This window comes from Miscanthus floridulus, chromosome 17 (assembly GCF_019320115.1).
Source record: "Miscanthus floridulus cultivar M001 chromosome 17, ASM1932011v1, whole genome shotgun sequence".
NCBI classification, from domain to species: Eukaryota; Viridiplantae; Streptophyta; class Magnoliopsida; order Poales; family Poaceae; genus Miscanthus; species Miscanthus floridulus.
In genome coordinates, this window is record NC_089596.1 from 95,796,675 (window position 1) to 95,819,763 (window position 23,089).

At 46.2% G+C, this 23,089-nt stretch overlaps 4 protein-coding genes across 6 annotated transcripts; 3 read left to right on the forward strand and 1 right to left on the reverse strand.

Moving 5' to 3' along the window:
* Positions 1 to 885: 885 nt before the first annotated feature.
* LOC136514856 (CLP protease regulatory subunit CLPX1, mitochondrial-like) lies at positions 886 to 9,170 on the forward strand. 3 transcript variants are annotated; one of them, XM_066508563.1, is made up of 15 exons: positions 886 to 1,023; positions 1,124 to 1,333; positions 2,561 to 2,689; positions 6,325 to 6,425; positions 6,508 to 6,587; positions 6,758 to 6,808; positions 7,204 to 7,278; positions 7,372 to 7,449; positions 7,685 to 7,741; positions 7,859 to 7,929; positions 8,030 to 8,129; positions 8,228 to 8,332; positions 8,433 to 8,495; positions 8,616 to 8,738; positions 8,822 to 9,170. In XM_066508563.1, exons 2-15 carry the CDS (start codon positions 1,146 to 1,148, stop codon positions 9,140 to 9,142), a joined length of 1,542 nt encoding a protein of 513 aa, XP_066364660.1. In that variant the 5' UTR covers positions 886 to 1,023; positions 1,124 to 1,145; the 3' UTR covers positions 9,143 to 9,170. The 3 variants fall into 3 exon arrangements, with proteins under 3 accessions (XP_066364660.1, XP_066364658.1, XP_066364659.1); XM_066508561.1 differs by lacking the exons at positions 886 to 1,023; positions 1,124 to 1,333; positions 2,561 to 2,689 and adding exons at positions 4,687 to 5,951; positions 6,178 to 6,239; XM_066508562.1 differs by lacking the exons at positions 886 to 1,023; positions 1,124 to 1,333; positions 2,561 to 2,689 and adding exons at positions 4,687 to 5,951; positions 6,178 to 6,239 and having other exon boundaries at positions 8,616 to 8,731; positions 8,822 to 8,906.
* A 21-nt stretch (positions 9,171 to 9,191) lies between these two features.
* On the reverse strand, positions 9,192 to 11,795 carry LOC136514855 (pentatricopeptide repeat-containing protein At3g49240, mitochondrial-like). Its single transcript, XM_066508560.1, has one exon. It carries the CDS (start codon positions 11,496 to 11,498, stop codon positions 9,555 to 9,557), a length of 1,944 nt encoding a protein of 647 aa, XP_066364657.1. The 5' UTR covers positions 11,499 to 11,795; the 3' UTR covers positions 9,192 to 9,554.
* A 1,366-nt stretch (positions 11,796 to 13,161) lies between these two features.
* On the forward strand, positions 13,162 to 15,557 carry LOC136517213 (uncharacterized). The gene is made up of 2 exons (XM_066510743.1): positions 13,162 to 13,851; positions 15,136 to 15,557. The coding sequence occupies exons 1-2, from the start codon at positions 13,210 to 13,212 to the stop codon at positions 15,295 to 15,297; spliced, it is 804 nt and encodes a 267-aa protein (XP_066366840.1). The 5' UTR covers positions 13,162 to 13,209; the 3' UTR covers positions 15,298 to 15,557.
* A 3,040-nt stretch (positions 15,558 to 18,597) lies between these two features.
* LOC136516293 (calcineurin B-like protein 4) lies at positions 18,598 to 23,031 on the forward strand. The gene is made up of 8 exons (XM_066509652.1): positions 18,598 to 18,820; positions 18,943 to 19,025; positions 19,140 to 19,199; positions 19,316 to 19,424; positions 19,629 to 19,681; positions 19,835 to 19,915; positions 20,020 to 20,132; positions 20,255 to 23,031. The coding sequence occupies exons 1-8, from the start codon at positions 18,739 to 18,741 to the stop codon at positions 20,307 to 20,309; spliced, it is 636 nt and encodes a 211-aa protein (XP_066365749.1). The 5' UTR covers positions 18,598 to 18,738; the 3' UTR covers positions 20,310 to 23,031.
* Positions 23,032 to 23,089: the final 58 nt, after the last annotated feature.

Here is a 23,089-nt window from a genome sequence, read left to right on the forward strand (position 1 = left end):
TCGATATTTAGGATCAATGCTATAGAGAGACGGGGATATTGATGAAGATGTTAGCCATAGAATCAAAGCAGGGTGGATGAAGTGGCGGCAAGCATCTGGTGTCCTATGTGACAAAAGAGTACCACAGAAGCTAAAAGGCAAGTTTTATAGGACGACGATTATACCTGCTATGTTGTATGGTGCAGAATGTTGACCTACGAAAAGACAATATGTTCAACAGATAAGTGTTGTGGAAATGTGTATGTTGCATTGGATTTACGGTCATACAAGAAGGGATCGAGTTCGGAACGATGATATACGTGATAGATTAGGGGTAGCACCAATTGAAGAAAAGCTTGTCCAACATCGGTTGAGATGGTTTGGACATGTCCAACGGAGACCTCCAGAAGCACCGGTGCGTAGTGGAATCCTAAGTCAGGATAGTAACATGAAAAGAGGCAGAGAAAGACCGAAGTTGACTTGAATAGAGGCAATAAAAGAAGACTTGAAAGGATGAAATATACCTAAAGATTTAGTCTTAGATATGAGTGCTTGAAAGATAGTTATTCACATGCCTGAATCTTGATTGCTTCTGCTAGGTTTCAACTCTAGACTACACAACTTGTTTGGGACTTAAAGGCTTTGTTGTTGTATATTATTATTATTGGCTATACGAGAGAGATACTTATGTGTTGCATTTCTATCATAGGAGAGTGAGTTCAAGAGCGGATCATGAGTTGTAAAATAGAAATATAGAATGACGATCTATAGAATTAATTTTCATCCCCCACTTTATGAATTTAAGATAAATTTATATGTGAACTTTGAAAACAGTGGAATGTCAAGTTTAAAGACAAATAACCTAATTTAATAAGTAGATTTCAATCCTCCACATAACCTAGCATACTCTACCTGGCTACTGTGGTATTGGTATACTGGTATTGCCTGGCAAAAGGGAATACAAGGCTGTGTGTGAGGGGACGAACCAAGTCGCGCCGCCGCCGCCGCCATCTCGGATCGCCTCTTCCTCTCGGATCTCCCTAGGTAAACACCACCCTCAACAGCGATTAACTCCCGCTGGGTTTCCTCCCGCGATCTCACCTCGCTGTTATGATTCCCCTGATCTTTGTGGTCATCGCCGCAGGTTTCGCGGCCGGAGCAGATCCATGGCGCTGGCGTCGAGGCTGGCGCAGCTGCAGGCCAAGGCGTGCGAGGCGACGCGGTTCGTGGCGCGGCACGGGTGCGAGTACCAGCGGTTCCTCGTGGAGAAGAACAAGAAGTACGTCGTGGAGCCGCCCACCATCGAGAAGTGCCAGGAGCTCTCCAAGCAGCTCTTGTACACCCGCCTCGCCAGGTTCGTGCAATCGATCTCCTCTCTTCCCAATCCGAGAATCCTGTGGCAGATCGTGTGCGCTGTACTCCGTGATCTCAATGCAATACTTCTTTTACCGATGTGCTTGACGAATACTTGCCGTTATTGGCCATACCTGTACTGTTGTGCTGGGCTGTGAAATTTAGCTCAATTCGTGGCCATAGTGATGTGGTTGGCTGGTTTGACCACAGGAGTTCTCTACTGATAAAGCCTTCGGGTTTTAGACTCTACTAATATTTCAACAGTTGATTTATTAAATATAGACTTGGTGTTCCATGTTTGACTTATACATCTAGTTCAAAGTTTGAGCTGAGAATTTGGGAGATAGATATAGATAGCACCTCAATATTCGAAAGGGCACTCATGAAACCCTGGGGATGTATAGAGCAATATAACCTGAGTGTAGTTATGATATCGTAAAGTGTCTGTTTGATCAGTTGATTGAATAAACTACATTGTTGTGAAGAAAGTGGATGGATACAGGAAAATTGTCTTTGTGAGAAAGTGAGTCTGGTTGATGTATGCTCTTTACAAAACTTAAAGTATGGATAGTATGGTTCTGGAAGCTGGGGCAATTAATTGTTATGAGCAATTAGCAGATGTATCTAATCTAGTTCCATAAGCTGATGTGCAATGACTCCAGTTGCCTGGTGGCGATTGACCACAAATCCTGAAAACATGCATAGTCTGGAAACTAAAAATCTTATATTTACACGTATAGTAAACCAAGCTTTGTAAAAAGGAAGTTTTCCCCTTGTTCTCTCTGAAGATGTAAGCTATGAATTCCAGTCTATTTAGTGGCGTGGTTGAAGCGTATAAGGTTTACACATATCCCATAACAGGCAATCTGACACTTGTTTCAGTGTTGAGTTGTTGACTTGACTAGATTTGAGGCAATTATTGGATATGATATTAGCTACGGACTACAATATTTGACGGTAGTTTTTTGTCATTGAACTATGATACGTGATTAAAGAAGAAATGTCCATTCTGTAAAGACCTGTGGAGGTTTATAAACCCTTGATACTTTGTGCTCTAAACCTATAAAATTAAATAGTTTCATCACTGCAAATGAAACAGCTAGGAGAAGAGATTGAACCATCGCACTTATGTAACTAGATTGTCTCATATCTATGTGTGTATATCATGAGCTGCACCTTTGAATACTATATTCAATTCTATCTATGAACTGACACATGCTCCTTTCAGCCTTCCTGGTCGCTATGAAGCATTCTGGAAAGAGCTTGATCAAGTGAAGCAGCTGTGGAAGAACAGAAACGATCTGAAAGTCGAGCACGCCGGTGTCGCAGCACTCTTCGGTATTGAGCTGTACGCGTGGTTCTGCGCTGGCGAGATCGTTGGGAGAGGATTTACTTTGACAGGATACCATGTCTGAGTGCGCCGAGCAACAAAATCAGTCCCCTTTCGCTGATGACTCATTTTTCGTGACCGGATGCCCAGTTTTGTTTTCGAATTTAGAGATGTATTCTTGGTGCTGTGTGGAATGCACGCGTGCATCTCGGTGAAACCGACTTGGTGAGATACAATAATCTGCTACATCATGGTTTAATTCTGGGGTACAACCTTTTGATGTTATTATTGATGCCCTTGGTGACTTGGTCTTAGTTTTTGCTGTGCGCGTGTATGTGATGCTGTGGTGCCAAGTTGTTTTGACTGCCGTGTTTTACACCCAAGCAACAAATGCGGATGACGGATGAGGCAAGCTGCTGTCTTTTAGCTTGAAGCTGTATATTCGTTTTAGCCAGCGCGGGCGGCACTGCGGCAGTATCCTCCGGCTAGCCGGAGAATCCGCCCGCACGACTGCACGAGACGATTCTGTTAAGCTTGCTGCGCACAAAAGCTGGAAGCCCTTCGTTGCCGAATCCCCCGAAAGAGAGGCTTTTACCTGTGTATCCTTAAAAAAGATGCCACACTCCTGCGTACCCCTCAAAAGTTGGTCGTCACCTACATGCCCTCGCTCGAACTTTTCTTTTCCCTCACGCCATTCCGTCGGCATTTGCTCCTAACGGTGGGTAACGGCTCTGGAAAATGACTCAGTTGCCCTTGGGCTTGTATGGGCGTCTGAACTTTTTCGTTTCCCCTGTGCCATTACGGTTTACTGCAGATGGGCATTATTAATAGTCACTGCCAGTTAGTTGACCCAGAGAGTGTACGCGCTGAACTAAGGCTCTGTTTAGATTCCAAAATTTTTCACCCCAAAGTGTCACATCGAATTTTACGGCACATACATGGAGTAATAAATGTAGACGAAAAACAAAACTAATTGCACAGTTGGGTGAGAAATTGCGAGACGAAACTTTCGAACCTAATTAGTCCATAATTAGACACTAATTACTAAATACAAACTATAGAGGACAGATTCTTACAAACTATGCAAACATAAGGGACTTTGATTCTTCGAATGTAATAAGAATTATGACCTCCAATTTCTATGAAGTAAAAGAACTAGACTTTCTGAGTTTATATGATTATTTTCTATCAAAAGCATTGTGTAATGTTGTAAAATAATTAATATCCTTTTTAAAAAAAGTTTGGTAAAACTTTCCTGTTTCTCCTTTTTCACCAGGCCTGCTTATATTGGCTAATTAGTGTTTTTTTACAAACATCTATTAAGGTTGTATTGTCATTTCATGGGTCTGGAGAGACTGGATCTGGTGATGTGTTAATCTCTCTCCCAAAGTGGATCATGGAAATTGCAAAAGAGAACCAGGATATATTTTTTACGGATCGCGAAGGTAGAAGAAACACAGAATGCCTTTCCTGGGGGATTGACAAAGAACGAGTCCTTCGTGGGAGAACTGGCATTGAGGTATTGTGTCAACCTTGGTAAATTTTCTCCTCTCTTCATCTTTTTACAAGAAATAGGCGTACCATTCTCCTTACATTACTTTGGCTAGTTCATTATTTTGCCATCTTTCTGCACTGTGGTGCCTACAATTTAATTCATCACGTATATGGCCACGACAGCTGACTCTCGGCTCGGCCGCAGCAGTGGCGGGTGGCGATCGGACGACGTCGCTCCGCAGTAGACCGGCGGCATCGATGCTGTAGCTGTACTAAACTCGCGGCCTGCCTGCCTGCCGATCGATCGGTGACAGCGGCGGCGGCAGAATGAGAACAAAGAAAGGCATGCACCTGTCACCAATTAAAGCTAAAACAGTTTACTAATACCAGGAAGTTAGAAACCAGAAAATAAAAGAAAAAGACACTACTCTCGGCCTATGAAAGGATCCAATTTCTCCAAATGAAAGGATCAAACTACCAATGTAAAAAAAGTGTGGTATGTCTACGAATGTTATCGAAAATATCCTCCATCGGCATCCATCCACTCCCGTACGTACCTGAGCTCATTCCCTCCACCTGCTCACACGCACGCACGCTAGCTACTTCCGGCGCGGCACAGCTGTTTAGCTAGCTCACACACGCACGACTATGATGCCGAAGCCGTGGAGGCCGGTGCTGGCGTCGGCCACCAAGTGCTGCGCGGGGGAGGACGCGGCGGTGGCCCCGGACGGGCTGGCGCGGTGCCGGCCGCAGCAGTCGGAGCTCTCGCGGCGGCTGGCGTCCTTCCGGCGGCTCTCGTCGCTGGCCAACAGCCCGGCGTCGTCGGCCGCCACCACCACCATGGCGACAAGGACGGCAGCGTGAAGCAGCAGCAGCAGCAGGGCGGCGGCGGAGGGGAGATGGCGGGCCCGCTGCAGCTGCACTCGTTCGGCCTCGGCGAGCTCCGCGGCGTGACGCACGACTTCTCCAGCAGCTTCCTGCTGGGCGAGGGCGGCTTCGGCGCCGTGTACAAGGGCTTCGTGGACGCCGGCATGCGCCCGGGCCTCGACGCCTAGCCCGTCGCCGTCAAGCAGCTCAACGCCGCGGGCTTCCAGGGCCACCGCGAGTGCCTCGCCGAGGTCATCTTCCTGGGCCAGTTCCGCCACCCGCACCTCGTCCGCCTCCTGGGCTACTGCTGCGAGGACGAGGAGCGCCTCCTCGTCTACGAGTTCATGCCGCGCGGAAGCCTCGAGAACCACCAGTATGTCAGTGACCAAGAGGGCAAGGAGGATATTTTTCTAGCCCGGTCCCATATGTCAGAGCCGCTAAACGGCCAAAACCTAACAGAATGCCGACGGAATGGCGTGAGGGAAAAGAAAAGTTCGAGTAAGAACATGTAGGTGATGACTAACTTTTGAGGGATACAGGAGTGTGACATTTTTTTTAGGATATACAGGTAAAAGCCTCCCCGAAAGAACCCCGGAACAAAGCTACGGCCGGTTTGAACAATTGAACCGAACTGGGTGTAATTGAAGACGTAAATTGAGGCGGTCAGTCGGAGCCCGCGGCGGCTGATCGGGGAATACACCGCCGCCGTTCCGTCTGGCGGCTGGTCCCAGCCGCGACGACCTCGGGCCACATGTTCTCCGCAGCTCGCCGCCTCCTCGCGTCCCGCGCCCGCGCCTTCGCCTTGGCGGCGGCCGCGCCCTACTCCCACTCCGCTGGGGCGTCCCCGTCGTGGCCTCGCTTCCCGACGCCCAAGGAGATCCGCAGGGGCTTGGACGAGTTCGTCGTCGACCAGGACAAGGCCAAGAAGGTTACCAATCACACTCTCCACACCTGCCGCCCCCTTCTCGTCGCTCTGCCTATGGCTCTGTTTCTGTGGCCTCAGTATCTGCTCGTGTATTGGTATCAATGGGTTTTGTCGCGTTACTGCTTGTATGCACTAACAAGTCAGATAATTTTGGGGTTTCCACGGAATTTCAGCTTGTACCTATCAACCTATGTGATCCATCGACTTAGCAGGGAACTTGGCCGTGCAGGTGCTCTCTGTTGCTGTGCACAATCACTACAAGAGGATATACAACGAATCATCAAATAAATGGTGAGGTTCTGGTAACTGAATTCGGCTTTTCAAGACTGTGTCGTGATTCTAACACCGGATTACATCCCCTGACTTGTGATGAAAGTTCCGCGAAAAGCTTGGCGCGTGGTGGTGTCGCTACGAGCTGCGATGATGACATTGAGCTTGAAAAGAGTAACATCCTTCTGATTGGGCCGACAGGGTCAGGTATTGTTTGTGGACATGTAATCTATGGCTGGACAATGGTAATGTTTTGTGCTGATGGCTTTGCTTTTTCTGTATAGGACAGGTAAAACATTGTTAGCGAAAACGTTAGCTCGGTATGTGAATGTGCCATTCGTGATTGCTGATGCAACAGCAATTACACAGGTAATCTTGGCTGCCATCACACATGTTTTGGATTTTTCCTTGATATACTTAGCCCCATTGATCTTTCATGCGATTTTTGCTGCCATTTATATAAGAGATAGGCAAAGAACCCAGCTGATTGTTCTTGCTACCTTCTTCTTCCTGATGTGACAAATAGACTGCTTTTTCAGGCTGGATATTCTGGTGAAGATGTGGAATCTGTAATCTACAAACTTCTAGCGGTATGTATCAATGTACCATTCTTTGATGATTTACTGTAGTATTGCTACTGTTTGGTACGACCATCAGCTACAACTGTTGCATAGTCTACCATTTTTAAGGAATGTTATAGTCTATTTAAGGTCAGATCAGAAAGTTCCTTCACCAGAATATTTAAGTTGCTTTCTCAGGTGGGAACCCCCTTCTTCCCCCCCACTCCCTCAAAAAAAAAAAAATCTTTCAAGTTATTTCCGCTATGTCTTCAATGTTCCATTTGATTGTCTGTCAAACTTCAAGGGAACTTGTTGAGTCAATGTTCACAATTCTAGTTTGAAATAGTCATCAAATATTAGCTTGTGATTTCTTAAAGGACTTGGAGATCTTTTTTATCTTTTAGTTAACATGTGCTACCTCTTAGGCTGCTGACTTCAACATTGAAGCTGCAGAGCATGGAATTGTGTACATTGACGAAGTTGATAAGCTTGCAAAGAAGGTTATTGGACAAATTAGCTCTGATCTTAATATTACCTCAACATGTAATGAAGTTAATTTCACCTACAGTAATCATATTTATTGCTACTTTCAGGCTGACTGCCATGAGGATCGAAGGGATGTATCTGGAGAGGGTGTGCAGCAAGCGTTGCTAAAAATATTTGAAGGAACAGTAAGTGCATCTAGTAATTTTCTCGGCCACATTGTATATTCATATTTTGCATGCAGTAGTCACACTCCCTCTTTAGAAGAAAACAATATTTGAGAAACTGCACATGGTTAACTAACGTAGACAGTATGTAAACACAGTAGTTGACCATACTTTGCTTTCTCAACTTCAAGTTTCATGTCATGTCTTTCTATATTGACTATATTTTGCTTTCTGAACTGTTTCTTGTGTTTATTAGGTCATCAGCGTGCCAAGAAAAAGAAGTCAAGATAATATACCCCAGGGTTATGTTGAGGTAATTGGTTGGACAAACTTATGCTCAGTCAGAGCAAACAAAATGTGCCTTTACATCTAGTAGTTCTGTGCCAATATGGAATTGGTCTGTGCTGTAAGTTGCATGTTTGTTTTGCAGGTCGATACACGAAACATACTTTTCATTTGTGGAGGTGCCTTCTTTGGCTTGGAAAAGATAGTCTCAGAAAGGTTATACAGTTAATAATTATATGAATTTATGCACCTTTAGGAATTATCCTTCTTCACCTAGAATTTATATGCTTCTCAAAGTACTTTTGTACTGTACAAGACATCAACATTACCCTGTTGGATTTGGCATACCAATATGTCATGAACTGCGGAACTGCAGCTGGACAACTGCTCTTCAGGAATCTTGCTCTATTGACACTGTAGGTTCAATTGCTTCAGCACTTGGCATGATTTTAGACATTTTTTTGTTTGATTCTGCATTGACAACAGAGGTCTTTCCGAATGGTTTCCCACTTAGGTTGAAAATGATGATCTTATTGCCTACAGCTTGATCCCAGAATTCATTGGAAGGTTGCCAATAACAGTTGGCCTGACCAATCTTAGTGAAGAGCAATTGGTTCAAGTAGTAAATTTCTTTTAATTTTATAATTAAAGCAATCTTTCTTAAATTACCTTCTTAAATATTACCACCACCTCAAAATTATAGCCAGTTCTTTTTGCAGGTGCTCAGGGAGCCCAAAAACGCAATAGGAAAGCAATACAAGAAGCTATTCAAAATGAATGATGTCAGTCTATGTTTCATTTCGGCAAATGAAATAACTGCAAGCTTTGGCAAAAAAAATCTTTAACTTTAAATGATAATTTATAACCAATAAACTTATTTATGTTTATGTTTCCTCCATAAGGTCAAGCTTCATTTCACTGATAATGCTTTGCGGATGATAGCAAAGAAAGCAGTCGTGAAAGAAACAGGAGCCCGAGGACTGCGGTCTATAATGGAGGACATTTTGACAGAAGCAATGTTTGAGGTTGACTTCTCTTTTCATTTTGCCATGCCAGTGGGTAAACAAGTATCAGCCTGGCTGATAGCACTTTGGTCATTCCATTGCAGATTCCTGATGCTGGAGAGGGGAAAGAGAAGGTAATTGCTGTTCTTGTCGACGAAGAGTCTGTAGGACCACTAAACCATCGAGGATGTGGAGCAAAAATTTTTCGGGATGATGGAACCTTGGAACTGTATGTTTACCAGAACAATATCAAGCTGCCCGGGCTGATTCAGAGCAACCCCAAACGCAGACGCATTTTTCGGCTCTGCCTTCTAGTCGCATTATCGGCGACAAAGCTTTGGATTTACCAAATATTTCCTTGTTTTTCATCAATATATGAATGGATTGTATTGATGCTATGCAAGGTCAACATTTTTACACAATGAAATATGATGAGGTTGATTTTCGTGTCAACTGTTGAGATAGCAAAAGAATGGCTGGATCTCACTTTCTGCTTTCTTCGGTAGCTTGCAATGTTGTTGCTAAGAATAGATTTTGCAACTACAATTCTTGTCATTTACACGCTGCTGGTAGCAAACACAGACAGTTGTTTTGATGCTGAACAAATAGAAAATGGCCTCCAATAATTACGCATCAAAATTCTATAAATGTTTGTATGCATCCAGTGCAGTAACACAATGCTCAGCCAGAAGCAAGCTAATTTTACCCAAAGATAATCTTTGGCGTCGCGAAATCACTAATCGCGCTCATTATATTGATATTGATATATAAACTGACAAGCTATAGCTTATGACTTGAGTGTGATGAACAAATTGTGGACATAACTTCTTGTGGTCATCACAGATAGGGCACATTGTCCCCATTTCTTTCTGCCGGATTACCTTGAAGTTCCCCTTCTTCATCGTCTCCACTTTCTGTTGGATTGCCTTGAAGTGTCCCTTCTCCAGCTGATTTAAGGCCTAGCTTACTGAGAAAGCCACCATCCAGGGTGTTTGCATCAGGAGCAGGCGCTCCTTCATTCTCAGTCTTCCTTTTATGGGCTAGGATAGCTTCAATGGCAGCGGCACTGGCTTTAGCTGCGGCTTCATCCTTAGCAGCAATCTCTGCCCTCCTTCTCTCCCTCTCTTCCCTGGCAAGAGCCTCTGCCCTCGCCTTCTCTTCTGCAGCCCGGGCTTCTGCTTCAGCCTTTTCCCTCTCCACATCCTCATATAACTTGGCGATGTCATTTTCCCTCCCATCTCCACGTAATGCTCCTTCCAAGAGCTCCCTCATTCCATCGCTGAACACAACCTTCTCATCCAAAAGAATACCTTTTGCAACCTTGACTGCATCATCTAACCGGTCAGCAGAAATATATGCCTTCAGCAATGTCTCGTAGGTTGAGATGTTCGGGCTAACTCCCTTCTCCTTCATCTGATCGAAGTAGTCCTGAGCCTTGTCGACCATACTGAAACCCACCAGGCCATCAACAAGTTTATGATATGCAGTTGCATCAGGCTTCAGCTCCAAATTGTTCATTTTGTCAAAGTAAGAGATACCATCATCGATGCGGTCGACACTGAAGCATGCTTCCATGAGCAGTAAATATGTCTCCTCATCCGCACCAACACCACTCTCACACATCTCACTGTAGAGCACCTCCACCTTATCTATCAACTGGTTAATCTGCAGGTGCCGAATCAAATTATTATAGGATGCCACATCAGGCACCAGCTTCCATTCTCCCATTCTTCTGAACACTGCAATTGCATCTTCAAATCTCCCAGCAGCACAACATGCATCAACCATCACCCTGAAGCTTCTCAGATCAACTGCAATCCGCAGTGGAGGGTCATGCTCCCCAAGCATTCTGTTGAACAGCTTAAGTGCATCCTCCAACCTCCCATTCTGCCCAAGCGCATCAACCACCTCATTGTAGCTCTCGGCCCCAAACCTCACCGCCAATTCAACACCGAGCACCTCTTTGTAACACTCCATAGCCTTCTCCTCCATTCCCATAAGAAAGTACGCTTTCATGAGAGTCCCATACACAATGCCATCAAGAACTGGCTCGCCCCCAACCTTGTCCTTGAGTTCTTGGTACAGCTCCATGGCTTTGGCGCCATCCCCAGCACCCAAGAACCCAGCCATGAGGATTCTGTAGACCTTGGGATCCGGCCCGACGAATCCAGAGTCAAGCATCTCATCCTTGAGCTCGACGGCATCCGCGAGCCGGCCGTGGTCGACAAGACACTCGACGACGACGCGGTAGGCCGTCGGGGAGGGCGGCACGGGGGATCCGGGGCGGGCGAGGATGCGGAGGTGGTGGAGAGCGTCGTCGTCGAGGTGGCGCGCGGCGAGCGCGGAGAGGTAGAGCACGTGCGTGGCGGCGGTGGGCGGGACGGCGGCCTGGAGCGCGAAGCGGTGCAGCGCAAAGAAGTCCTCGAGGCGGCGCGCGCGGAGGAGCGCGGCGAGGACGGCGGCGCAGGTGCAGGACGAAGGGCGGCAGTTGGAGTGGAGCGCGTGGCGGGTGAGGAGCGCCGCCTCGGGGAGGTCGGCCTGGGGCCCAGAGAGGAGCGCGAGGATCCGGTTGTGGAACGCGAGGCGGGACGGCGCCAGCGTGGGGAGTGGCTCCGCGAGGCGCACGGCCCGCGGGGAGGGCGCGGGGGTCGGCGGCGTGGCGACGAACGTGTCCTTGCGGAGCTCCCGGCGGGAGGCCGCGGCCGAGGCGGCGTCCGCGTGCGCGAGCGGGAAGAGCGCCGGCGTGAGGCGGCGCGCCGAGACCGGCTTCGACAGCGACATCCTTCTTCCGCGGTTGCGCTTGGGCGCGACGGCCGCCGGGCGGCGAGGAGGGTTTTGGGGGTTTCGGCCTTCCGGGAGTGGAGAATTGGGAGCAGGAGGTGGCTTGTTCTGCTGTTACGTTACACCTTCGCTGAAGAGAAACGGAAACAGAAGCTCGGCTACTTTTTTTTTTTTTTTTTGATAGAGGTAAAACCCAGCTTTCATAGAAAGCTAAAACTGTCAGCGGCAGCAACAAAACAAGAGAAAAACAGAAAAAAAAAACCGGTACACACACGGATGCCGGTAGTGTCGGAGCTAGAAATTATGCATAAAGAGGCTAGTAAAAAAGGTTTGATATATACGAAGTGAGTATAGCCCATCTGTTTAGATTTTTTAAGGTGCATTCACTGCACTTAGTTAAGTGCACGTTAAGTAATAAGTAAAATATGATGAAATGTAATCCCTGTCTCTTTTTAACTGTCTTTATAGTTTTCCGAGAAGTCAAATGTATTCAACTTTAACCAAATATATAAAAAATACTAATATCTATAAGACATAATTAGTATCATTATATAGATCATTGAATCTATTTTTATAATAAACTTATCTAGAGATAAAAATATTGTTAATATTTTTTCTACAAATCTAATTAAATTTAAGAAGGTATAACCGCACTCATGATAAGAGTTAAATAGGGAGAGGCATGGCCCGCCGCCAGCCCCCTTAGCACTACCCCATGGCTTACACAAAAGTTCCATGACAAAACAAAGCGCCACACGCCCAAACAGAAATAAGATTAAGCAAAGGGCAACAGCTACATAAACCAGGCTTCCTGCAACTTTTCACGTTGCTTCTAAAATTCCTTCAACTAGCACTTCATATTCTGCATTGAACTCTTCTGTGAGCTTGGAATCTTCCACCTTCAACAGGATCTTCCGTTTTTGCAGATAAGTAAACATTGAGAAGCTCTGCTACTCTGCTGCTTGCCTGCGTGCTCCTAAATCGTGGTAGACCGACAGCAATTTCTTTTTGTGATTGGAACTTTTTTTTTTGGTTTTTTGCCAAACCTTTTGTTTTGAACTTGGAAGTGGATATTGACAGCTTGACGGTCTGATTATCCTCCATCAGTGACATCCAACAACGAATTGGAGGCTTGGAGCACATCGTTTTTCTCTCACAACAAATCAGTATAAGTCAAATTTCAGTGAAACAGACGGGAGTACGGGACATCTAGAAGAATTTTGTTGGAAACTAGAACGAAAAAAAAATCAAGGCGAACGAAGTACTGGGCATACAGCAGCAGCATATGCTGGTGTGGAACCCATCATGTGGCAGCATTTCCATAAACCCCCAAAAAAATCACGTTCATTTTTCATGAAGGAAATTTTTTCCCCTTCTTTTCATTATTCATTCACATCACAGTACCACCACACATTTCATGAAGGTACGTAGCCTATGTCCGTTTCTCAGCTTCCCCGCGACGGGCCGACGGCGACCACCCCAGAATCTTCGCCGTAATATGCCGGAAACCCCTCGCCCCCTCGTCCCCTCGCCGCTTCGTGCTACCGAAAACACCCCTGGGCAACCAGCCCCTCCAGCGACGACACGCGCCGTGAATACTGGAAAAGCGCAGGGGTATTCCTGTACATGGACGTGTCGGTATTAACCCAAGCCTAATCGCCACGGCCACACCACTCCTCCGACCTCCGCGCGGCGATGCGGAGCAGAAGCAATGGAGGTGCTCAGCTCCAACCGCTTCGCTAGGGCACTCCTCCCGAGCCTCCTCGACCAGGCCTCCAGGCCCCTCAGCAACAGCAAGCCCCCGTGCCGCCGCCCCCGCGGCGCCGTCCATACCCTAGCCTCCTCCGCCCACGGCCCCGCCGCCGATGCCGCCGCGCCGTCGTCGTCGTCGCCGCCGTCGCTCGCCCGGCTCCTCTCCACCGCGCTGCGGGGCGGCCGCGCGGGAGGGGAGCTCCCCGACCTCGCGGCCGCGGCCACGGCCACGGGTGGGACCGGGATAGGGACGCTGCTCATGAGCACCACGGCGGCGGCGGTGACCAAGGCGCGGGAGAGCCCGTACCTGCTGGCGCTGGCGGCCAACCCGACCTTTGTGTCGGGGCTGGTGGCGTGGGCCGTGGCGCAGGCCGCCAAGGCCCTGCTCACCTCCGTCGTCGAGCGGCGGTGGGACCTGCGGATGCTCTTCAGCTCCGGCGGGATGCCGTCCTCGCACACCGCGCTGTGCACCGCGCTCACCGCATCCGTCGCGCTCTGCCATGGCGTCAGCGACGCGCTCTTCCCCGTTTGTCTCGGTTTTACTCTAATTGTTATGTACGATGCCACGGGCGTCAGGCGCCACGCCGGAATGCAGGCCGAGGTGAGCTCATGGTTCGCTTGCTTCCTTTTTGTACAGTATATCTTGCAATGTTTTGGTGGCATTATGCTATTCATTTGGGAAATCTTGATTTCGTTGAGCTAGTTTTGCAGTCCGAGGGAAACCCTGAGCATGATGTTATTCTCATATGGCTACGATTAAATCAGAACGTGATGGCTACGATTGTTTTCTATCATTGCGATACTCGATACTCTGCTAAGCGACAGTTAGTTGGTAGGATATCATGTTCAAGATGTAGATTTTTGTGTGATTGGCTGGACATCATAATCCTGAAACAAACAGTTAAATCTAAGAGAATGGTGTGGATTTTTGTGTGATTGGCTGGTCAATGTGGCTTGGATTTTAGTAGTCTCCATTTCTGGATCTGTATCTCATCTGAGTTACTGTGATACTGTTGTCTTGTCTAGGCTCGTACCTTTTTTTTTGTCTTCTATCCACTGTGGTTTACTTGTTGGGGGGTGATAACTGTGATGCCACTATATGTAGTAATAGCTTAATATTCATCATTAAACATGGTGTTGTTGGCTTTGTCACAGGAAGTTTAGAACTTCATCTTGGTAGCTTAGATCCATTACAGTGCCCCTTAAACCTGGAGTGCTGTGTTGTTCTGCTCACAGGGTTTTGTTGACCATATATCAAAGCGTTGTCATTTGGCAGTTTGCCTGGTGCATCACGCCCTGTGGTCTGAATGCCCGATGAGCCTACATAGAAAAAAAAAGGCATTCCTGTTCTCAGCTATATTTGCTGAGACTCCTTTTGTCGATGATATTCAATATAAGACATTGCGATGGTCATCAACCTAGCAGCACTTGCTGTGTAGGCATTTCATAACACTTATTGTATTTTGACATCTGAACTATGTTTAGAGTGAAGGGCGAGCCTGGTGCAAGCGGTAGAGTCTTACCGCCTGTGACCGGAAGGTCCCGGGTTCGAGTCGCGGTCTCCTCGCATTGCACAGGCGAGGGTAAGGCTTGCCACTAAACACCCTTCCCCAGACCCCGCACAGAGCGGGAGCTCTCTGCACCGGGTACGCCCTTTAACTATGTTTAGAGTAATCTTGACTATCTCTTGGGCCTTGGGGCATGCTCGAATCACATCAATCAAGCACAACATGATAGGTTATGATGTGGTGCTTTTCCTGGATGCTACCCGCTGTGTGCTTTGAAGTTTTGCTCCTTGAATTTCATTGTTACTAGACTAGACTAGATGTGTGCCTGTTGTATGTACCTTTACTCATTTACTAATATGTGCATTATGATCACACAGGTACTCAATAAGATCGTTGAGGACCTGTTTGAAGGCCATCCGATTAGTGAAAGAAAACTCAAGGAGTTGTTAGGACATACTCCATCACAGGTCTTTGCCGGAGCAATTTTAGGCATCTTGGTGGCCTGGTATTGCTGCCAAGGTTGCATTGTTCCCATTTGATGTTGCTATTGTATGAATGATCCAGAAATGAAACTATTCCATCACGTATATTTTGCATGTAGCGTAACCAGTGTTCTGGAAAACATTTGATCTTCTTGACTAGCTTGATCATTGTTAAGAAGGTAACTATTGCCCTTCTTCTCTGGGAGTTCCATGTATATATGTAACCTCATAGTATGAAACAATCAAGATATCCATCCTTTCGAGTCTCAATGCCAAGTTGAGGCTCAATTTATTTATGATCCAGTTGTCTCTATTTATCCTGTGGGCTGTGGTATGAGCTATTCTATATTCTATAACCGTTTGTGTACTTGAAGATACACATTTGTACATCAGGAACCTGTAATTTTGGTGCTATGTTCCTGCTACGTATAAAGTGGACTCTGCTTTCTGTTACCACAGGTGGAACTTGTCTGTCTTGACTCTTGACAGGTGACATTTGTTGATCTTCCTTTCATTGGAGGAAGTGATGTCACCCTCAAGTCCTCAACCGGTGTCGCGAGTATGCCGTTTGCGGAGGCTACTGACTGATAGCCGTGCATATGTTTTGTTTCCCTCGTTATGGAGCGAGAATGAAGACCCTTCTTGGCCCACCTCTGTTTCAGCCTGCCCAACTGGGCTGGACTGGCTGTAGCCTGTGGGAATTTGGAGCATGTTTGGTTACAGAAAAAGTTTATTTTTCCTTTCTCAGCAAAAGTTAGTTTTTTCTCCCTCAACTATGAAGCCGGACACAACTCCTCCCTCGTCTTCCAAATACAGACACATGACCACATGGCTGTTTCTCTGGGTGGTTCTTCTCGTTTTCTTTTATCTTTATTTTGACTGAATCTTTGAAAATCATAGTAAATTAATCATAAAAAAATAAAATCTAATTTTGTAGGACTTCACATGAGTAGATATACATAGTAAAAATATGATACAGTATGCTTTAGTACAAAGTTTTTGCTATAGCTTTATATCTATGTTTTTCTAGTAATTTATAGTTGCAGTTTCTGTGGTCCAATTATGGTGAAATTTTTATGATGGGCTAATCATTGCATGCTTGAGCTATAGTAAAAGTTTCATACTCATTGGATCATGTATGACTGAGTTATAGATTTATCTAGGTTTATACTTGTTAAATAGTTTTAAAATAGTTAAAAGTGTGTAAAATAGAAAATGTGTGTTCTTTGTGTAATGTTACTATTCTTATATTTTATGAACACTTAACATAACCATGTTGTTACATAGAACATTACACAAAAAACACATATTTTCTATTTTTACACACTTTTAACTATTTAACAAGCATAAACCTATATAAATCTATAACTCAGTCGTACATGATCCAATGAGCATGAAATTTATACTACATCACTAGCATGTAATGATTAGCCCGCCATAAAATTTTCACCACAATTGAACCACATAAACTAAAGAGAAAAGTACAGATCTAAAGCTACAACAAAAACTTTTGTATCACATCATATGTTCATTGTGTAGATCTACTCATATGGAGTCCAACAATATTGAATTTTTTCCATTTTATGATTTTCTGTGATTTAGTACGATTTTTCAAAGATTCGATCGAAATAAACATAAAAGAAAGGGAGAAAACCCACTGAGAAACACAGCCACGGGGTCACGTGTATGTATTGGAGAGAAAAGGGAGGAGTTGTGTCTGGTTTTATAGTTAAGTAAGGAAAAGCTGACTTTTGAGATAGTGGTAAAAAATGGATTCGTCTGGCTGCTTAATCTTTCTTACTTACGTCCGTGGACGGTTGCTTGTCGTGCAATTTTTTGGAAATTAAGGGCATTGCTTGGTTCTTTAATGGCTTGCCTCATCTAGCTTGGCCGGACAAGGGTAATTATAGAAGTAAGAAAAAAATTGTCAGTACAGACTATGAGGTGATCTTGTCCACTAATCAAACAGATGTCTTTCTTTAGTTTCTAGCTTGACAAGACAAAATAACGAGGTAAAAGATTCAAGCAGTCCCTAAAGTCGTCGTGGCTGCAGCCTGGCGGTCATGCACAGTCTCTCTGAGTCGGATATGATCTTTCGTCCGCTCCGCTGACAAACTGAAACAACGACTTCCCGGCGTTTCAAGCGGTGTGCGTGCGTGTGTCCCTATCCTGCGTCGTGCAGTGCAGTACAGTGCCGTTGACGACGAGCAGACACCAACGTCGCGGTCCATGATCTGCCGAGTTTGACATTGCCGATCCAAAGCTTTTCCAGAGTAGCCCACACGCTCCAAAGTCCAACCCAATTTCCCGTCCAAAAAACCAACCCAACCGTCATCCCGTGAGGCCATGTGGAAGAAGTCACCTCCTCACCGAACATAAATCTCCGATATCAAATCATGTCCAACAATAATTTATAAGATACCCCGTAGCTCTCAGCATGTTAATTTATATACTTTAATAAAAAATAGATAAAATTATTCTTCATCAAGAGCTAATTCTATTTACAGACGTTGGACATAGGAGAAAAAGTGAAAAACACTCTTCTAATAGGAGTCTAATAAACGCTCTATTTTAGCCGAAGATGATATGATGGATTTTCGACACTAAAAATAGAGTGCTTTTGGAGGATCTATTTTTTTCCTCCCAATATAGTTTTGCAACCATCCAAAACTATATTTTATGAGTCTGTCTTTGTGACAGATGGCTGAAGGTTTGTTTAACCATTAGTTACACGACGTGAATGATCTTATCAGTAAATTAACCAGCCGCGTCAGCGCGTCCCTGTCCCTGTCCCGGCGCCTAGGATGCCCAGCCCTTAGGCCATCACCTCCTGCAACCCTGCTCTCTCGCACGCACACCACCTGGGCATCCTGGTTCGGTTCGTTGCACCTGTCGTGCTCTCGTTGCCCAGCAGGGTCCACGCCATCGCCAACTGTGTGTGAGCGTCGGCATGTTCGCTTGAACTTATCAGCTGACTTATCAGCTAAAATTTACAGTATTTTTTTCTCACAACAAAACAGTTTCAGTTGGCTTATCAGCTGATTTTAATACCAACCGAATAAAGACCGTCTAAAACTCTGTTTTGTCGTGGGAGAAAAAAACTTTACATTTTAGCGGGTAACGTCCGATCTCTGACCACGACGCCGCAGCCGACAGTCGGCAGCCGGGCCGGAAGTCGCTTCGCTATAAAGATCGCGGACGCGCGCCTCCAGCCAGGGAGACAGACAAAAGGAGGCGTGGACACGGGACGCGAGGGAGACAGCGCGCGCGCTAGTGGCGTGGCGTGGCGCGAGAACACACGACTTCATCGGCGCGCGCGCACCAAGTTGCAAGGTCTCCTCGCCGTCGCCGCCTCGCCGGCCTACCGAATCTCTTACCTCTCGAACGGTCTGCTGCTGCATACCATAGCCTCGTGCCGCGTGGGCCGGCCGCCGCACAGGCACAGCGCGTCGCGTCCCGATCCAGAGGCTGCTCGCTCGCTCGCACGCCGCCGGCGCGATGGGCTGCGTGTCGTCCAAGCGGTTCAGCAGGAGTGCGCCGGCGCACGAGGATCCGGCCGTGCTGGCGTCCCAGACCTCATGTGAGCATCTCATGTCATCTCTCTCCCCCTGCTCACACCGGCAACGACGGCCCCGCCGCGCCGATTGCGTGACGCTTGACTGACCCCGGCTGCTGCGGTTGTTGTGTTTGCTTGTGTGGCAGTCACGGTGAACGAGGTGGAGGCGTTGTACGAGCTGTACAAGAAGCTGAGCTTCTCCATCGTCAAAGACGGGCTCATCCACAAGGTGGGGAACTGGGGATCGATCGATCCATGGATCCAGCTCCATTCCATTCCATTCCCTAGTTTCTGATTGATTGCGCTGACCAATTGGAGTCTGTCTGTTGGTTTGGTCCATCAGGAGGAGTTTCAGCTCGCCTTGTTCAGGAACAGCAAGAGAGCGAACCTCTTTGCAGACCGGGTAAGCGTCTCCTGCCCATTTTCGCCCTTATATACACAGTTACATGAGGAAACTTTCGTCTGTGACCAAACGCACTTTTCTTCATTAATTAACTCGGTTCGTGTTTACTGTGACAGGTCTTCGATCTGTTCGATCTCAAACGGAACGGAGTCATCGATTTCGAGGAATTCGTGCGGTCGCTCAGTGTATTCCACCCTAAAGCACATATATCGGAGAAGACAGCGTGTATGAACTGTATATACCTCAATGTTCATTCATCGTCTTCTCGTGCGTTAGGATCTGCTTGGAACGGGAGAATTTTTTCCTTAATCTTGATTGCTTTTTCATGTGAAATTTGTGAAATTCCTGTACAATTCCTGCGTCTCTAATGGTTACATGGAGAAAGAAGGAATTGACATGTTTGATTTGGGTTTCTCATCCTCTATGCAGTCGCGTTCAAGCTGTATGATCTAAGGGGGACAGGTTACATCGAGAAAGAAGAGGTGATCGATCATGCATTCTCATCTGTTTTCCGAAAAAAACAAAACAAAGCAGCCAGCGTTCATGCCTTAATCACTCTGAAAGTCCTAGTGCCTGTGTAAACTGCACCTGTTTGATTCTGATTAAATATCAATTTTGTTCTTTGAGAAACACAGCTCAGAAAGATGGTCTTGGCACTGCTTGATGAGTCTGATCTCTGCCTTTCAGATAGCACTGTCGAGACGATTGTCGAGAATGTAATTGATCTACTGCTACTCTGCTAGTCATCAGGTGTTTGTTTGCAAAGATCTCATTTTTATTCTAACATGTATTGCGTTGCTCTGTTTGGACTGGAGTGCAGACATTCAGTCAAGCGGACTCAAATGGGGACGGCAGGATAGATCCTGAAGAATGGGAGGAATTTGTGAAAAAGAACCCGGCAACATTAAGAAACATGTCTCTCCCTTATTTGCAGTGAGTAGCGCATCTCCCCTGGGAAACGTATTTCTTAAATTGTTATTCCTGTCCTTTCCGTTTGAAGTGATTTTCCCTTAAAAAAGGATCTGAATCCTTTTGAATTATTGTTGATTGTTCAGGGACATTACCATGTCATTTCCCAGCTTCATAATGCATTCAGAAGCCAGTGACTGAAATATTTGAGTACAGCTGCGTATAAGGAAGCACAGTTCCATCAGCTCTGTTGTGCCTTAGTTAGCTCCTGACTTCGTTGGATCCTACAGCCCAGTCCACGGACCATGGCACGAGGCACCGGAGCAAATTCAGAATGTAGCTGCAACGGAGTGCATGAGGGTTGCTGCCATATGCTGCAGCCTAACAAGATGATGACGAAAAATTCATCTGAATGATAATCTTCAGATGGTAACCAGGCAACCATTTTCTCAGTATCGAAACATCGTGGAGGCTGTTACGTTAAAAAAATACCAGAACACCGGCGCGGCTTTGCCGTGCCCTTCTTGGAGCGGGCCAACCAGGGATCACCGAGAATGGCCGAAAGAAATGTTGACTGTGAAGCAAAATATGCACTCTCATCTCTTGCTCCGCAATTGTCAGACTATATTGTACTTAAAGCTTGAATAGAGGGCAGGGTTAGCTGCCTAGATTGCTTTCTCCAATTATTTCATCCTGGTAGTAAAAGGTCCTAGAGCAACTTTGATGTCAGCTTGTAAGTTAGTGCACATGTAAAGAACTGCATATATATATGCTAGATGCTATGTTGTAAATCAATATCATGAAAATTTGTAAAGTGGCTGGGTTTTACATATTCTGTAATGACTAATGCATTTAAAATAAGACTACAGAAGTACATCTGACATAGAAGATCATCACAGAACCAGAGAAAATAAAAAGAGAAACTTGGAGGTCAATTGCAGCATAGCTACCTTTGTATGTTAGCAACATTCTTAAGAAAAATAACCATGTTAATGACTTGTTAATTAACTGTACAAAAAGATCCATGTAATTCATTTCATGGCCAATCAGCCAACAGACATCCATGTAGTAGTCAAAGCCAATGTAATTCATACATTCCCTTGCATTTCGCCTTATATCTTAATCCCATTCATATAGCAACAGGGCTTGGAACATTGTGAATGTAGTAGGTTACAGTATATACAGGCAAGGCAACAGAAGGGGAATAGATTTTTGAGCTAGAAACATTGTGAACATGGCTAGAATAGGGCTACAAACATTGTGAATATAGTTGTGGTGGTGGTTTTAGTATAGATAGCGAGCCTGTCATTAGTATGAAAAATATCATCTGATTCTTCTCGAGTTCTTGAGCTATCAAGTGAAGGTACATGCATGATGCATCAACCCATAACTGTGTCAGAGTTGCTAGGCCCGTGTGTTTAACTTAGCAGTTTATGTGTGAGAGAAATATTTACTTTCACAACACAACATGTAGTAAGATGATTAGAAATAAGAACAATGTTAGGGGCTGTCATTGAAACTGAGCAAATAATTGATATTATTTTAAGTATAAACAATAGCACACAACATTGTATTGTAAGTGTAGCTTGAGCAGGGATGGGGCAGTGGCACTATCGATTTCAGAGCTCATTCAGCAACGGATTTTGCAGATGAACCAAACAAGTTGCTGAGAAAATAGAGATGGGCAGATATGTAAAGGAAAAATCTGAGAAATCCATACTGGTATAAGCGCAATAAACATATTTCCTTGTTTGCTTGATTCTCTCTACGGAATTCAGAAACAAATTTGATTGAGGCCAACAATTAATTAGATGCAAAGGGGACATCAATATGCCTGGTCGGGCGGCAGAATCAAAGGTGGACCTAGGCCGGCCTGGTGAGAGAACAGAGAACCGTAGCCAGCGCCAGCAGCTCCATCTCATCTTCCACCTTGCACCGGCGCAACATTGCTGAACGTCGCATTGCTCGGCGGCCACCAATCCTGCGAGGCCACGGCCACCTGCTGCGCCGCTGGTCGAATGCCCTATGGTCTCGGTGGGGGTCATGCGGACGCATTCGCCGATGCCATCGGAAAGAAGACGGCTATTGTGTACCTACGCGCGAGCGCTATTGGCCTCGTGCCTCCTGCTCTACTCCGCCATGGCTATTGAGCATTTGGGCTCAACATTGAGCTCGCCTCTGTCTCCGTGGTCACGGCTGCGAGGAAGCGGAGCGGCGGGCTCCACCTCCACTCGATGGCTGCGAGCGGGGGGCGCAGGATGCCACAATACGGGCAGGGAAGAGCTGCCGCACGGGGACAGCAGGGGAAGAGGAGGGTAAGGCAGGCGGACGGAAGTACCGGCGGCGGTGCAGGCCGTGCAGGAGGGTGGTGGCCCTACATCCAGTGCGGCGGCGCGAGGACGGGAGCGCCGGGCGTTGGGGAAGAAGGGTCTAGAAAAGTGCAAGCTCTTTTGCCTGCTGTTGGACGGTCCCGATCAGGGTCTGACGGCCGATAAATTGGAGGCGACGTGGCCCAATCCCTGGCCAGAGCTTGGCCCTGATTTCGTAGTATAGAGATTGCAGAGGATCAACAAGTCTGTTCATCGAAGCAGTGCCTGAGATCAGAAGCTAACTGCCAAGCTAATCTTGTGTATAGTTGCAATTGAAATCAAAGAGTAACTTGTGGGGGAGTTGGTATTGTTGATGAACTCTAGTAGTTTTTGGCTGGTCAGGTGTTTTCATCTCTCTTTGCTGCATGCAGTTGTAAGTTGTAACTTAAAATAAATGGGCGGATGGCCTTCGTATGCTTAGCAAAATGTCATTTTTTCTTCCCTGGACTGTCATCCTAGTTTATTTTTCTCCTCAAACTTAAACTAGACATCTTGGTCATCTTTTGTTAATGCATGTTCATGTACAACGGATGCCAATTTTTTTTGGAAAATGGTGGATCCTGCATCTGTCGAATTGTTAACGAGCGTTTTTCATGCGGGCTTCGCATGGGC